At 39.0% G+C, this 16184-nt stretch overlaps 1 protein-coding gene across 3 annotated transcripts in view; it reads left to right on the top strand.

Moving 5' to 3' along the window:
* The window catches only part of SH3KBP1 (SH3 domain containing kinase binding protein 1), a 230026-nt gene that overhangs the window by 166964 nt on the left and 46878 nt on the right, over positions 1-16184 (top strand). For all 3 annotated transcript variants that reach the window (XM_082766890.1, XM_082766889.1, XM_082766891.1), the window contains 2 exons: positions 1677-1752; positions 8511-8605. In XM_082766890.1, the coding sequence (XP_082623016.1) occupies positions 1677-1752; positions 8511-8605 (171 nt within the window). The remainder of the gene's footprint in view (positions 1-1676; positions 1753-8510; positions 8606-16184) is intronic.

Below are 16184 nucleotides of genomic sequence, written 5' to 3'. Positions count from 1 at the left end.
TCTGGCTCGTGTGTGAGGAGATGTGTCTTTGTCTTCCAAACACATTCTGTGCTTTATCTGTGCAAATGTCTAGTTGTATCAGATTATTCTTACAACTCTTCCAGTGGAGTTTTCATTGTTTTCCAGCTAGATCTGAGAGTCAGCTCTTCATCCTCATCCTTCTTGACTTGAAGGTTCTTCAGCACATCCAGCCCGTGCTCTTTTCTTGAGTTTTGTTGTCTGCTGATTTGCAGGAGTCTGGCAGCACTGGTTGTCCTATTGCCTCCCTCATGGCCGTGGCAGATAGTGCTTCTCACTTACAATTCCCACCTCAGCAAAAAAGCTGGGAGGCTCTGCAGAGTTTTGTTCTTGATCTCTTTCCTAAGATTTCCCAAACTCAGGATTGTAAGTAGGGTTACAAGCTCATCAGAAGTTCAGTTGTTTCTGCAGCCACCTGCAAGTTAAGCAGCAGCAGGACTTATGGGTATTGCAGTTCATAGTTAATTTCTTACTTGTCAACACAAATTTGATGACTTTGCCTTGTGCACAGCTCTCACAACTACCCCTCTTCCAGATGTGCTTCCTTTTGCCAGCCTAAAATTCCTGTGTTTGTATTTGGCGTCTTCTCGTAGATGAATTTTGGCACTGTTAGCGTACAAAATGACTAAGATGGAGCTCTTCAGTCTTCATGAATGTTGCAACTTTTCAGCTCCTTAAACTGCTGTACTCCTGTTGCTTCTCATACAGCCAGTGTTTTCTTTATAGTCCTCCAAGAGGTCCTAAGTGCTTTTGGGGCTAAACCTTAGCTCTCTTAGCTTTTACTCAGAAAGTCACTGAAGTATGGAGCACTTCTTGTGGTGTTTATAAGTACCTTACCAGAAAAGGATGTTGAACTATTGCTCAGGCTTTTAAGTACTCTTATCTGTATAAACAAATAATAATTTTACTCATTTTGTCAACTATACGTGGTTGGGATTTTCAAGCTAGACAGCCTTCTTGACAGGGAGAAAAGCAGAGTGAGAAGCGATAGCATGGATATAGTTATTGGTGAAGGTACATAAAGAAGAACATCAGCAATTTTATTTTGTTGTGGACAGATAATATTTTTTACTATTCTTTCAGCTTAGCTGTCTGAGCTTATTGTAATATTCTGTAAAATAGTTATTTTTTTCTTCAAAACAAACAAAAATGGGGAATATTTAAAGAGAAGTTGTCAACTCAAAAATCACAGTTAGTCTAGAATGACTGAAATGAAAACTCCTGGTATGGAAAGAAATCAAGAGGTTTTTTCCATCCTTCTTTTAGTTTTACTTGGGGCACTGAATGGCACCTTTTTGTATGTAGTTTCATCACATATTCAGTCCACCAATGAAACTGACTTTGCCCTAAAAATGTGGTAAGGTGTTAATGTTTAAAATATTAGTCAAAAAAAAATAAAGGAAGAGTAGTGGATCACATTATTATGAATGCTTTATCATTTAAACAAACAAACAAACAAAAAAAAAAACAAAAACAAAAAAAAAAAACACAAAAGCCCTGCAGACAAACCTGAGTATAGTTTAATTTGCCACTGTTTCTTTGCTGTCTTTTTCTACTTCTGTATATTGTATTTCCATTGCATTTTTTTGTTGTCCAACTTCAAACTGAACTTGCAAATTTTAAAGGGGAATAATAATAATTAATTATTTTTTTTTCAGAGTGCTGGGAAGAAATTACCTCCAGCTACAGCAACTCAGGAGCCAACAAAAATAGAAGTGGACAGCAGAACAAAAAGTAGGTTTCATAGCATTTGTGTTCTTTGTGCTTTTTGCTATTAAGCCTCTTTGAAGAAAGCTGAGCATTTTTCTTTGGTTTTGGCTAAAAGAGCGTCCTGGTTATAAGAAAAGCAAGGCTGCAGATGGATATATTTAGGACAAACTTTGAGTAGGTGGTACACAGACAGAATGCTTTGTTTCACAGAATCCTCTAAATTGTTTTTGCTCTGATAATTCTACCTCGAGTTTTTCTGCCACTAAAAATCAAATTAAATTACATGATCAGCTTTCATCCTTGAGGGCACTTTGGAATTAATCAGAGTTGAGTAATCCAACTTCATCCGCTGTAACTTGTAGGTGGGTCAGAGAAAAATATCTCTGGTTTCAAGTGCCCTTGCTTTCTTCCTCTTTTTTTTCTTTGTTTATATAGCAGAAATAATTTCTGTGGGTGGTATAGTTTCTATGGGAAATGAACAGTGTCCAAGAACTTCAGTTTTGTTTTGGTTATTTAGACACTTAGCAGAACAAAAATGAATAATTGAATCTTCCAGGAAGAAGTCCTAGCAACTCTCGGTGGTGTTCTAGGGAGGTGTTTGTGACTAGCTTACCAAATTGTTTGATTTTACTTATATACATTTACAACTAAATGTTACCGATTCTGGTAGGAAGCAATACAAAGGAATAGAACATAGCCGTGTATTACAAAATAAATTGTTTATAATATAAATTGTGGATTTTTTAGTCCTTCTCCTTCCCCAATGTGTTTATCCTGTTAGATAGTTAACAGACAGTGTTTTGTCTCAAAGCTGAAATACCTACAGACAGAGGAAGGCAAGGATCTGGAGCTGCAGAAGAGAGGCTGACAAAAGCGTATGGTAAAGACCATGTTTACCACATGCTTTCAGTGCAGAGTTGCAGAAGTAGCTTAAATCAGCCCAGCAAGTTGCTATCCATTAGCTGCAGCACAGTAACTGACCTGCTGCGTCCCCTTAATGTTCACTTGTGACACAAGACTATTTATGTGAGTTACTGCAAGAGCTTAATTGCCCAAAGGAAGCAAGAACTTGAAATACTGAAAATCATGCAAACTTGCACCTAGAGCAAAGCTCCAGAGAGAATATGCTTTGGAGTCATCTTTCCCAACCTGCAGCTCGAGCAGGTTAAGCTGGCCTACATGCAGGTGCCATCAGAAGGGGTGATCCCATGGGCTTTCCCACCTGCAGCACTAACGCTTGCGTGCTGAGCCAGGCTGGGAAACAGCTGCTTCTTCCCACATCAGCTCATTCTTCTGGCAGCTGAAACCGCTCACTAAGTCACATCCCAGGATACTGGGGCTTTATGCTTTTACCAAGTATAAACAAATCTGGAAGGTCTTCCGAGGAAGGGTTGGAGAGCTGTACCTTCCGCGGTGACATAGTTTGTCCCTCCCTCTTGGGCTTCAGCTGATTCCATTTTTGCCTGAGATGGTGGGGCTCCAGGCTTGCTTGGAGCCTTTAATTGCTGTGCTAAACAGATGAGGTCGTGTTCTCCAAAGGAGGGGCATGAAATACAAGATCCACAGATTGAGCTCAGTATGGAGAGGGGGCTCTTGGATATGTGATTTGTATTCCCTTGGGGTTACTGCCAGAGATGTATGCTGGAAGCAAAAGAAATTGCACTGATAGATGAGTAATGCAGTTTTTCATTTCCCACCTGTTTCTTTCCATGACTGGTGCTGTTATTCCTTATTCTTTACTGGATTTAAAACAAAAAAAAAACAAACAAACCAAACCAAAACAACAACAACAAAAACAACACATATGCTGTGGAATAGCTTGTGTAGCCAGGAAATGGGGAGCAGCACCACCTTCCTTCTCTGCACAGGGGGGCTTCAGCATGAGGTGGTGGGAGATGACTCTTCCCACATCTCAATAGAAGAGTATGTGTTTTTTTTCTTTTCTATACTTTGTATGATGGGAGAGTGTCTGGCAGCAGGGCACTTGTGCATGCTGTTTGCTCTTGTGGTACGTGCGAGATGGCCTAAATTCTGCAATGGGATGAGCTGGTCAGAGCAAAGGTGGAACAGCGTGTTCTATAGGTACATCTCCCAACGCTATGCTATGTACATTTCCCTAAGAAAAGGCCTCAAGATTTCAGGGAATAAACAGATGACTCTTCAAGGCCAAAGAGAAGACAGAAGAACTTTTACTCAAAGAGAAAATGCAGTGAAAGCCCAAAGGCTTAGAGCTTGAGTGGTCCCTTGGAAAACAAAAAAGGAAAGGGAATATCACTACCCTTTTTGGAATGAAAGAATGCATTTTTGAATAGAAGAGGGAATATCTGATTGCTTTAGGCTCATGGTTACACAGACTTCTAGGGGACTTATTCTGCTGTTGTATTTTCAGCTGTCTTATATATCTGGAATGACACATGCATGCTTACATGTATTTTTAAATATATATATGTACACATAAATATAAATACAAAAATCTGTGGAATGAGATTTTTTTTCTTTTTCCTATGAAGTAGCTTGCTTTCAGATTAAGTGTCTTTCAGTGGAAAGGCTGTATTATACAAAATATTTATCAATTTTCAAGTAGCTCTGCTGGATTCTGAAATTCAGCAAAGCGAAAACATTCACAGTGATTGACAGAGCCATTGTGGATTACTGAGGTTGCAAAAATGGAGTTTTAGTAAGCATATGGCAAAAAAAGCAAAGACAGTAAGTCATGAAGTACAGTGACCATGGAACTTAATTTGATTACTCATTCACTGATTATTTACAGTTCCTGTTAACCTATTACATAATAGGAATACCCAAATCCTTGCAAGCCACTAATCTTTTTTTGCATGATGGTAGAAAGAGTATAAAGAGTATCCAAATCTGGATTAATGAGGTCCTAATTAATTCTTTGTTGTCGTATTTTATGAGGTGGTGTTTTGATAGTTTGAGTCTGATGAAGTTCTATGAAAACATTTTTTTGGTACAATCCATTTATGAGTCTTGAGGTCAATGATTAATAATAAAACCAAATTCTGCTGAGTGCATTGGTTTTTTGTTTGTTAACTTGGTTCTTTTTCTTTCCATCTGTTTTGTGGTTTCGGTAGCTATGTTGTAATTTTTCACTAGACTTTGTAGGTTTTATTCAATTTCAGAAAGCTTTTATATGAGCAGTAGTTAAAAAGAGGAAGCTTAAGCTCAAGAAGCGCTAATTTAATGCTGCTTGTTTCCTTACAGCATTACTGTGTGTGTCCGTATTGATTGTAGTATCATTTAGACTTCAATGATTAAGCCACAAAAATCAGGTATATGGGGTTGTTGTTTGTTTTACTAAAAAAAAGTATCTGTGAATTGCTGAAAAGTTAGACAGGTGGACCTGTAGGAAGGCTCTCTCTTGCTGCCTTTTACATAAGGTGTTGCATGCTAACCATCCCCCTAAATCATCCAGCTCTTTTTAGAAGATAGTTTGTGATAGATTGTTTAACGTTTGGAGGGGTCTTAAGCCTTTTCCCTCAAGGAAGCATGGGCAGTGAAAGGCAACTCGTAGTAAGTACCTGGTTCCTTGTTGCTGTCGTCTCTTGCAGCTCCTGAGCTATGAGGATGATGCTTGGAAGGGTAGTCGTGTTTCACCATGGGCCCTTAGGGGACTGTCAGAGAAGCTAGCAATGGCTTAGCTCTTCCTTCAAAAGGACAGGATTACAAGGGATGTGGGCAGAGAAAATGCTTGCTGATGTGTCATCGTTGTACCTAGCCTCGATCAAAAATCCCAGGAGGCACTCAAGGGTTCATATCTTCAAATGGGATTGTACCTAACCCAAGCCCTCTCAGTTCAGAATGTGTCAGGCCAGAAGTGAAACATCTTGCCTTAGATCCAGCATGTTTGAGGTTTAAGACATATGGCAAGGTTCATCTGCTCACTCGTTCCCCGGGAAATGTCCATCGTACAAGGCAGGTTGCTTTCTGTTGCCTGGGAGGAGCTGTGAGTATGCAGGGAGAGACTCTGGGGGCTGAAAGACTAAATTGTTGATGGATTAATAACTAGGACTGGAAAGCTCACGAATATCATCTTTTCTCCTCCCTTAGTGTTTCCAAGATGTCTGCTGCTGGGGGCTTATGGGGAGGTATGTTTTAAAAACATGTCTTTAGGTCAGGGGAAAGAAAGAGAGGCTTCTGGAAGAACCATCTGTGATTTATAAACCCAGCCTTGGATGTCAAATGTAAAAATGGGATTTATCATCCACAGTTAAGGGATGCATAATACTGGCATTTTAGTCTACAGCTTCAATTTGGCTGAAGCCTATTTACCAGGCTTGTAAGAGGATATATTATTTTGACCTTTAGGGTTTTGGTTTTTTCACCTAGAAAACCCCCCAGAAAGTTCCAGTGTGGTCTCTGCTGTGTTTGAACTCAGTATTGCCTTTTATCTTTTTTTCCTTCCTATCTAGACATCACTGCTGAAATTACATACTTTTATATCCTCTTGCTATATTGAGCTCTGCTGAGTAAGGACAATTTTAGTACATTATTGACATAGCCTATTCGATTTTTCTCTGCTTTTATTAATCTGATTTGAAACGTTCATATTATTCTGGGTCCTGTTTGGTTTCGTTTTTACTTACTTAAATCATGTTTACTTACTTAAATCATGTTGGCCTGCCATTCCCATAAGAGAAGTCTGAAAGCTGACTTTGTCCAGTCACTATCAGCATTGCAAATCCGTCAGTGCTCTTGAGACCTGGCTCTGTCACAGTGTGATCCAGAGGGTCCTCACTGTGCAGGGGAACATAATGATTTAGTGTATGTCAGTGTGAAGCACACTGCAGGAATACAGTCTCCTACTGCTCATAAACCATCTTTGTTTTTTTGTTTGTTTTTTTTTCCATGGCTGTGCTTTTAGCCCTTCGTTCTTGTGCCAGCCTTCAGAGCACGGGGCAGCTGTGAGCTTCACCCTGCTCCCTCTCAAAAGAGTTGTCTCCTGGCTTTTTATGAACTGCATCAGCTTTTGCCTGGGCTTAAGATCTGTCTTTTGATGAGTTGTTTTTCTGTAGTTTAATTCCTTGTTTTTCTGCTATCCGGATATTTCAAAAAAAAAATAAAAATAAAAAAGGCAAGGAAAAGAAAGAAAAAACTCAAGAGCTTAGCATTGAGAGCAGAAAAGTCATGGGAGAACAGAGTTCTTGGTACCATAACTACTAGGTAAAGTTTAATAGCCATATCCTATATAGAATTATGGAATCATTAAGGTTGGAAAAGACCTCCTAGATCGTCTGGTCCAACCATAACCCCTCCACCAACCATGAGTTCTTCAGTCTGGTCTGTATCACAAAAAGGAGATGCTAAGCCTGTACCCAGTAACCAGAGGCTTCACAAAGTGTGTGCAGCACTCAGCTTCTGTAGCACAGTATTATGGCTACATCATCTTTGCACTAATTCACTGAATCCATTATTTAGCAAAGCTGTTTTTTAGGATGGGAATACTCTCCAAGTAGGGGGGCAGAAAAGGGCAAAACAAAACCCCAAAACATGATTACTTAAAGTAGCATACTCAGTGAAGTGTAAAAATGTTCTGAATCTCATCGTTTTCCCTTACATGCTGCTCTACATCTACCTGACTTAAGTTGGTGTGTGTCAACCTCCCTCCAGCTTGCACATAAGATGTTATGCTGGCCCGAAGGCAGAATAGGGAGCAGGGGAAACATCCCAACTGGGTCTTTGAAGAACGATCCAAACCCTTCCTTCAGGACTGCAGCGAACTAGCAATTAGACATCCCTTTTACTTGCTGAAACGAGTTGTGATGTGGTGGTCAGAGGTCATCAAAACCGAGACATCTAAGTGAGGTGAAGACTTGAACAAAGTCACATGTGCTTTCACAAAGAGTCCGGTAATTTCTGTGAGCATTTCTTTGGTCTTTTTAAACCTGCTGTCTTAGAATATCACACACTTTTATACATTATTTAACAGCTGGAATGCACATTCCCTTTTATCTGTAAGACACATTGACATACTTGTCTGTTGCACAGCAACGTGTTGTAACTTCTTTTCATGACAACTGCTTTTTAAGATTTCTGAGTAGGAGTGCTGGCTGCTGTATTTTCCAGATGAAAGTTGAGATGATGCCCGTTTTTATAGACAGTAAATGGAAAAGGGAAGAGGAAACTTTAGACTAATATTCAGAAATCTTGTATGCTGAGTGCACAGAAGACTTAGTTATGAGTGCCTTTGCAGTTATCAATGTATTATTTATTATTTTGTCATCTGTGTAGATTCAGAAACGCTTGCTTTCTTGCACACCAGGGGATAGATAAGCTCTGTCAACTACTAGCTCCTTTATACTTCCAATTTGTGTGATCTGTTTGAAGGCTATACCAGTGGAAGTATTGAAGCAAGTGTCAAACACAGGCTTACTCTAAGGAAAATGGTTTGTGGCAGGCTGTGGTCTGGAGCCATTCGATTTGGGATAATCACAGACTCACAGCATGGCTGGGGTTGGCAGGGCGCTCTGGAGGTTACCTGTTCCAACCCCTACTCAGGCAGGGACACCCAGAGCAGGCTGCCCAGGTCGATGCCCAGGTGGCTTTTGGAGATCTCCAGAGGGGGACATATTGGGAGACAATGCTTCTGGGGGTTACAGAACTGACTCTTTGAGGGACATGCTTGGGAATTCCCATCAGCGTGGAGTTTTTTAAATACGAGAGCATGCACAAACAGCTGTGGAACATTTTAGGAAGATTTTCACCCTTGGATAAGCAGTTTTTATAACTTGATAATTTATCACATTAAATGTTCTTCCTTTCAGCCAAGGAGTATTGCAAAGTGATATTTCCGTACGAAGCACAGAATGATGATGAACTCACAATCCGAGAAGGTGACGTCGTCACACTTATCAGTAAGGTAAAAACAATATTGTTTTCCTCTAAGCAGGGATGCAGTTTTCAAAATTCAGTTACCATAAAATTCCTATGTGTGCCTTTGACAGCATCCTTCTTAAAATAATGCTATTTTAGCAATGAAGCATTAAAGAGATTTCATAAAGTCCTACAGATCTCTCTTCCTCCCATGCTTTGGAGCCTTACCTCGGTAAGATTGTGTGAAGAACAGTAGACATACTCTTGAGTTTATGAATTTATACAATTAAGTTTTGTTTGAACGTATTGACAGAGCTAAAATTGATTGACAGAGCTAAATTGATTCCTGTAACAAACATAAAATTCTAGAGAACATAATGGAAGATTCAAGAAAGTAGCAGCCTTGAACATCTCTTCTAGGTGTGCAAATGGTCTTTATTGTAGAAATTGTAATTAGAACTTTTGGTTTGATGGAGATGATGTGCGTAAATTAGTTGAAAGAACACCTATTTAAAATGTTACTGTCCTTAACGCTACCATAAAGCAGAAAATTTGGACAGATTTAACACAGAAATTAAATTAAATCATTTAAGACCCCAGTGTTCTTTTCTTAAAAATTACTAGAAATTGATCAAGATTAGAAATGGAAAACCTTTTTATACTAAATCTCTAAAAATTGTGTGTGGTGTCTAGTTAAATAAAAAACTTACAGCAATAAGATGTTGAGCAAACTTTTTTTTTTTTTTTGGTGGAAAACTTATACAACATGGTTTAGCAGAACTTAATATCCTGCTTTTGCTTAAAGACCGCAGTTTGCTTAAATGCTTTTGACTTCTAGACATACAAGTATTTGGGAAAAAAAGTAGAAAATGGAAGAGGCTGTGGATTTCATGCGTTTTAATGAAAGTGAAAGCACATATTCTATAACTGAAAATTTTCATAAGAAATTGTTACTTAACTTAGTAATTAAAAATAACCAATAACTGGGGGGGGGGGGGGGGGGGGGGAAGGGGAATGCAACTATGGCTGTGTTCATTCTGGTTTAAGCTGTTTACAAATTCAGAGGATATCTTCTTTGTCCTGAAGACCATACATGGAAAAATAATCAGACATAGGTAGGAAAATAAAGTGTGAATTTAATAAACAGTTTGTCGCGTTACATATCCTTTAATGGGTACTGAAGCCATTGTAAGAAAGATCAACACCTTTCTTACAAGCTTCATTGCAGTGACCTTAATTTGGATGGAAGGGATAGGCCTTCACACTAACAAACTGATACATGTCTACAGCATGGGTGTATATGAATGTATTTCTCATCTGTTTGTTTTTTTTCATATCTCCATTTTTCCCCTCCAGTATTTATTAGAATTACAAAACCAAAACAAAACACTACAGTTGCCAAATGAGTCCAGCCTAGCTGTCCTTCTTAAATTCCACTACTCTACCAAAATTTTATTCTTTTGCGATACAGCTACTAGATTTGCTGTGCTCAATCTGAATCTTGCATACCAGGATTCATACCTTGGGCGTTGTTTTGCTATTTTTAGTTATTGAAAATGTCACTTCTCTTGTTTCACTGAATTAAAAGTAATTAAAATGAGTTAATGCTGTCATAAAGCTGTTGTTTCTGGTGTTTAGTAAAATATTTTTAATTTTATTTTTTGTGGCTTTTACAGTCAATCTAGCGCTTGCCCCCAGTGAATTTTTGTTTAGCCTGTCTTGAAAGCTGTTCGGCTTTGCTTGATTTAAAATGTTCTCATGTAATTATTTAACAGTGTCTCTGCGCACGGAAGTGGCTTTTAAAAAGTTGTTCCTGTCCACTTCACGCTTTATTGACCATGCGGATTTAACTCCCTGAGATGGCTGCTCTCCAAGCGGGGATGTGTTCTTCACTACAGTATAGAGATAAAGAGACAACTGCTTTGCTGAGTTTTCAGCATGAGACTGCATTTGCTTACTTTTTTTTTCCCATTCTCTTCTTACTGCTTCTGTGCCAACAACGGAAGAGGTTTTTTTGTCTTTTCTAGTACCTGAGCTGATGATTTGACTGAATCGATCAGTTTTCCCAAATACACAGTCAGAAGTTGGTCAGTATGCTTTTTAGTATGTCCCATTGCCTTTCTGCTCTATACTCTGATGGTATCAAGCCACCACAGACTTTTTTTTTTTCTCTCCATTTTCTGTGGTTTATCACATGTCCATGAACAATTACATAAAACCATTCCTCTAGAGCATGGTGCATCTCAGTGCAAAAAGGCTTGGTGTTTCCCTTGGATGCTTTTTTTGCTTCATCTCAACTAATCTGAGGTGCTGAGGAAGCAGTGTTTAACAAGTGCTCGCTTTGCAGATCCTTTTGTGGTTTGCAGAACTCATTGCAGCCAGGCTTGTGGGTATTTTTCATCTATTTTTAATATATAGTTTAAAATACAAAATTTGGAGTCAAGGTCTTTCCCACAGAGTTCTGAAAAGCATGGGGTCTCCTCTATGCTCTTACCATGGCAAAGAACAATATTATTTTAGTCCATGTCTTCTCAAGCAGGTGTCTTAACACTTTTCTTTAACCAGCAACAACAAAGTCAGCCTCACCCTTCTGCCCAGTAGTGGCCTCTGCCAGAGAGCTGCCTCTCACCCAGAATTCACATCCCCGTGCTTACAGCCTCTTCTCCATAACCAGATCCATACTGACTAAGGGGAATTAAATAGAAATGTACTTCTGCACTTCAGCTCGAGCACTTCAGAAACTATTACCATGGTTTCTCGTTGCCATCAGATGACAGAGTTTCTTCTAATCTATTTGCGAGAAAGTGATTTGCAAGGTTTGTTTTCTATGCGAGACAGCATTAGACAAAATTTATTCTTCTCAATTACCTAGATGCAAAGAGAGAAGATTGCTACTCTTAAAGAAATAGATGGGAGTAGCACTTCCTAAAACCCCAGATGCACTGTCATTTTCTTGAGCTCACTAAAACCAGAACGTAGTAAGGCTTCTCAGCATGAGAAGTACCTCCTGAGGCTAGTCTGTTTCCACACAGATTGATAGGAATATTGAAGACTCACAATTTTAAATTGTATTGAATTTGTATTTATTCAAAAAAGAAAACATTTGGTGAGAACGTGTGGAAGTGGCTGAAGTAAGAAGAAGTGAGTCACAACAGAATGGGAGAGAAAGCTTATGGGAAGTACACAAAATGCATTGCAAGAACCTCAGATGCAGGAAGATGTGATAGCATGCAGTATGTAGGAAGAGGAAGGTGGATGAGTTAATTGAGCTAAATGGTAAGCTACGAGGAGAGCCTGGGTGTTCATGTGCATGTGAGAATCTGTGTCTGAGGAAGCTGTTATTCTAGTGTTCATCTTAAATATTTTGCAGACAGAATTATAGAGGAGTGGTATGAGTAAACTCAAAATTAAAAATCACCATTGTAAGAGTGCCCATGCAATTGAAAGGGGTAAAATTACATCAGATTTCACTCTTTTTTTTTTTTTTTTTTTTGGCTAAATCAGTTATAAAAGTCCCTTTTCAAGACCTCCAAGTATCCACTTAAAATAAAGAAGAAATTGATACAGGTTTTTGGTTTGTTTGGTTGCTTGCTCGCTTGTTTTTGTCCAGGCCTTTGCAGAATCTATTTCAAGTTCTCACTCTGTTTTGACAGATGGTTAGATGTTGAATCCAAAGCTGATCAGGTCTTCCATGCAGTCCTCTAAGATGGGAGAATTTGAATGTCCCATTTTGAATATTTCATATTTGAATATTAGGTGAAATGGCCAAAGAATATTTTGAACAGATTTTCTGAATTACAAGTGACTTCCCTAGACACTTGAAAAGCATGCTGGTAGGTTTTATTAAAAAAATCAAGGGATCATTTTCCTGTCAACAGGTTGCATAATTTGGGAGATGTAAGGACAAGAATGCCATTGTTCCTGACCAATAGCCAGAAACAATTGCCAATTAAATAACATATTAAGTCATTTTTCAATGAATTGCGTAGGCCTAAATCACCAAAAAAATACCCGATGAGATAGAGTACAAATATATGGTAGTAACAGTTTTTTCTTCATAGGCAAAATTTACCTGGAATTAAGAACAAAAGGAGAAACTGATGACTTCACATAAATGTATTCTAAGAAATTCTGGAAAGGTTTTTCTCTCTGCCTTCTCCTCAGTGAAGTGAATGCCTTTGTACAGGCATCAAAAAAGTTTTATTTATTACATACTGGTAGTGAAAGTGGGCAAATTATAGTCCTTTAATTTCTTCATGCACAATATTTAAATATTGTTCAGAATATTACCTTCTAGAGGAAGGTAAAAACTTCATCCTGAAGGCAGTGGAACAGCAGACTTGGGAGCTTTTGTTTACAGCCAAGGGGTCTAAGAAAAATATACTTTTTGAAGAAAGAGAGCTAAAAAAGCAAAACACGGTAATTTTACAGTTAAAGTGATTGTTACACAATTTGTGGTTATGATACATTCATAAGCTGAAAAGAGGTGAATGGCAAGAGGCCAGGAGATTGATACTGGAGGTTATTCTTTATAATATCAAATATTTGTGTTCTTTAGGTAATTTTTTTTAGCAGCTTCAAAATGTTCCTGATGGTATTTGGATAAGTACGAGAGCACAGGTAGTGACTGCACAGTGCAACCAAAAGAGAGTGGCAAACGGGTGTTTCATCATACTCAAATATTGATTCAGGAGATTGTATTTGTAATAAATAGAGTCACTTTTAAGCAACAGAAGATTCACGTGACATTTTCAACTGTCATCTTGGAAGTCTTTTGGGATTTTTCATTCCAGCAATTTTAGGCACAGCTATTGTAGGCTACTTTCCAGTCTTAATAGAGACTCCCAATGTAAACACTACAGATTTCTTAGCAGCTCTAATAAATTCTGAAAAAAATGAGCAAGATTGGAGTGGCATATAGAAAATGAGCAATGTGAGAAATCGATAGCAATAGCTAAATGATTTCAAAGCAAATACATCAAGAGCTCACTGGCAGCTCTGCACTCATTTGCAAGCAGTTTTACTTGCAAGACTGTGAAAGATTTCATTTCGCTGCATCAATCCACCTGAGCTCTAGGCAGTAAAGACCACTTTGTTCCCAGGAATGAAAATAGTCTGGATAAATAAAATAATAAAATACTTCAAAAATCATCACAAGGTTGAAAGCTGACAATAATAGCAGCGTATCCTCACTTGAACTGTTCCCATCGGAGTAGGAGTAGTGGAGGGCAATATCAGTGGCAGTTCAGTTAATTCTGAGTTGCCATGGTGTTGACCCTGATAGGTATCAACACATCAGCTGGATCATCAAAACTGCCTGAAGAATTGATGACGTGGAAGAGAGCAAGAGTGACTTACAGCCTCCCCAGATCTTCATAACATTTTTCAGATAGTACTCAGAAAGTTGGGGTAATGGTATCATGAAAGACACTGTAGAGTAATGCCTATCACTAATGAGAGACTTACACGGCAACTTTTTCAGCTGTAGGTATTTATTGGCAATCCAATTTGTAGTGCTTAATGTTGTGTTGAGGAGAAGAGAGCCACAAATCAGTTTTTGCAAACATATTATTTGCATGTGGTGGTGGTGGTGGTGATAATTTGCCTTAACGTGAGATTTGCAAGTTTGGTGGTTCAAAATGCTGCACATTTAGTGAGTCAGATACAATCAAGTGTTAAACAAACAAGTACAGGCAAGTAGAAGGGTCTAAGGAAACAATGACACGCAATTCAGCCCTACCAGCTTCTTTCACAATGTCCCATTTTCACTGTTACAGTGGCTACTCTGTGTTCCTGTCAGAGCACGGAATCTATTCTTGTGCAGGGAGCATTTTCCAATTCTTCGTGTAGGCTTCAGGCATTTAATTTCACCCTCGCGGTATTCATAGTCAGCTTCCCAAGCACGGACCTTTTGCCAAAACAATTCTCCTGGTTTTGTCCCTCACGGCATCTTTAAATGCTCATCCCGGTCCAGAAGGTAATTGTCCAGAGCACTTTCTTTAGCTGAGAGATTGCCAAGGATAACTTGACTGGGTAGGGCTGTGAAGGAAAACAGCTGCTCTGACGGATGCAGGAGGCTCCTAAAGGGATGAAATTAGTAAGTGCTATTTATGAAAGTCTTGCCAGTTCGTTGAGGCCACGAGCAGGGGAAGGAGCACGAACCGGCCAGTGTGCTAGAGGAGGGTGATAGCTGATACTTAATTGAGCATTTTGCTAGATTATCATGTCTCTAGGGGGAAACCTGTCTGTTTCCTGGGTTTGTGTGTGTATTTTTTTTTCTCCTTGCTTTTAATTGCAAACAGCACACACATACTTGACAACCCTTGGTTATAGAAATATATGTACAAATGAGTTTTCCTTGCAGTATGTGTAAATAGGTAGATAGCAACACCGATTTTTCCATAGTAAGATGAAATTTTCATTATTTTCTACTGGATGGATTAAAAGAAAAAAGTGATAAGATTTGATGTAATTAAAAATAAAGCTACATGTCTAAGAAGACATAAATTTTCACAGCTGAAAACATATGGTAGCTTCAGGCTGTGTCTTCCGATAGAGGAGAAGGAGGCAGTCCTATTTCAGGGTAGACACTTGGGTAATTTTTCCTTGACTGACAGATGAAAACTTCTATCTCATTTTTAGAAATGAGTTTGCTAATAGAGCAATACCAAAATAAATAAATAAGGTTATGCAGGGGAAAATGCATGATCTGATTTAATAAAAGTAATGGACATGGCTTTCTGTCAAAGCAGCACAGTGGACTTTTGTTGTCACTAAATATTTTGGTCACACAGATGCTCTCAGTTGGAGCTTTAGTACAAGATATTTTGAGGATTGTAACTTTTGCAACTGTCCTGCATACAGAAACCGAAAAGAGTAAGGTAGATGAACATCAAATAACGTCCAGCTTTAAGAAAGCTTTTATGATCTTGTGTCTTTAAAGAATGGCATGTAAGCAATAAAGGCGCTTACTCCTTCCCTTTAGAAACAGGTGTTTGCCTCAGAGAGAACAACACCTGAAGAGATCTTGGTGCATGCCCTTCCTGCTGTTCCTGAGACAACCATGAATTATTCAACACATTTTCGGTCAGGCCTAACAGCCATACCACATCTGCTTTCTGTTCCTTGCCCTCGACACTGTGCTCAGCACCAGTTTCTCCCCCAGGACATCCCTCACCCTCAGCTGATTAAGGAATCTGCTTGTACCAAAGCTGCTGATTTCCTACAGGAAATAATTTTGCAACTAGTGCATGGTGAGGGTGCCATCTGACATGATTAATGGCAGGCTGCTGCTGAAGGGCATGGGTCTGCTCCTTCCCTTTGCCCTTGCATCTGGCTGCCTTGGTCACTGGACACGCAGGCGCAGATGAGTTGGCATGGGTCATAAGATTTGAATCTAATGGGAATAAGAAGGTTGGGAACTTCTGCTGGGTTTCAGGTCATGGTGCCATGTGGGATGGTAGCTGGACTAGGTCCTGCACAATGAGGCCCTTTTGACATGCTGCTAACATGTGTGGCAAGTGTTTGGGGTCATTGTGTGGAAGTACGAATGTTTCTGCATGTGAGTTATATAAAATTTGTAGGGATGCTAATGGTTGACTAAATACATTCATTATCTAAAATGA

The sequence above is a fragment of the Aythya marila genome (genome assembly GCF_965140915.1).
Source record: "Aythya marila genome assembly, chromosome: 1".
Classification (NCBI taxonomy): Eukaryota; Metazoa; Chordata; class Aves; order Anseriformes; family Anatidae; genus Aythya; species Aythya marila.
This window is presented reverse-complemented; position numbering and strand designations above follow the sequence as displayed.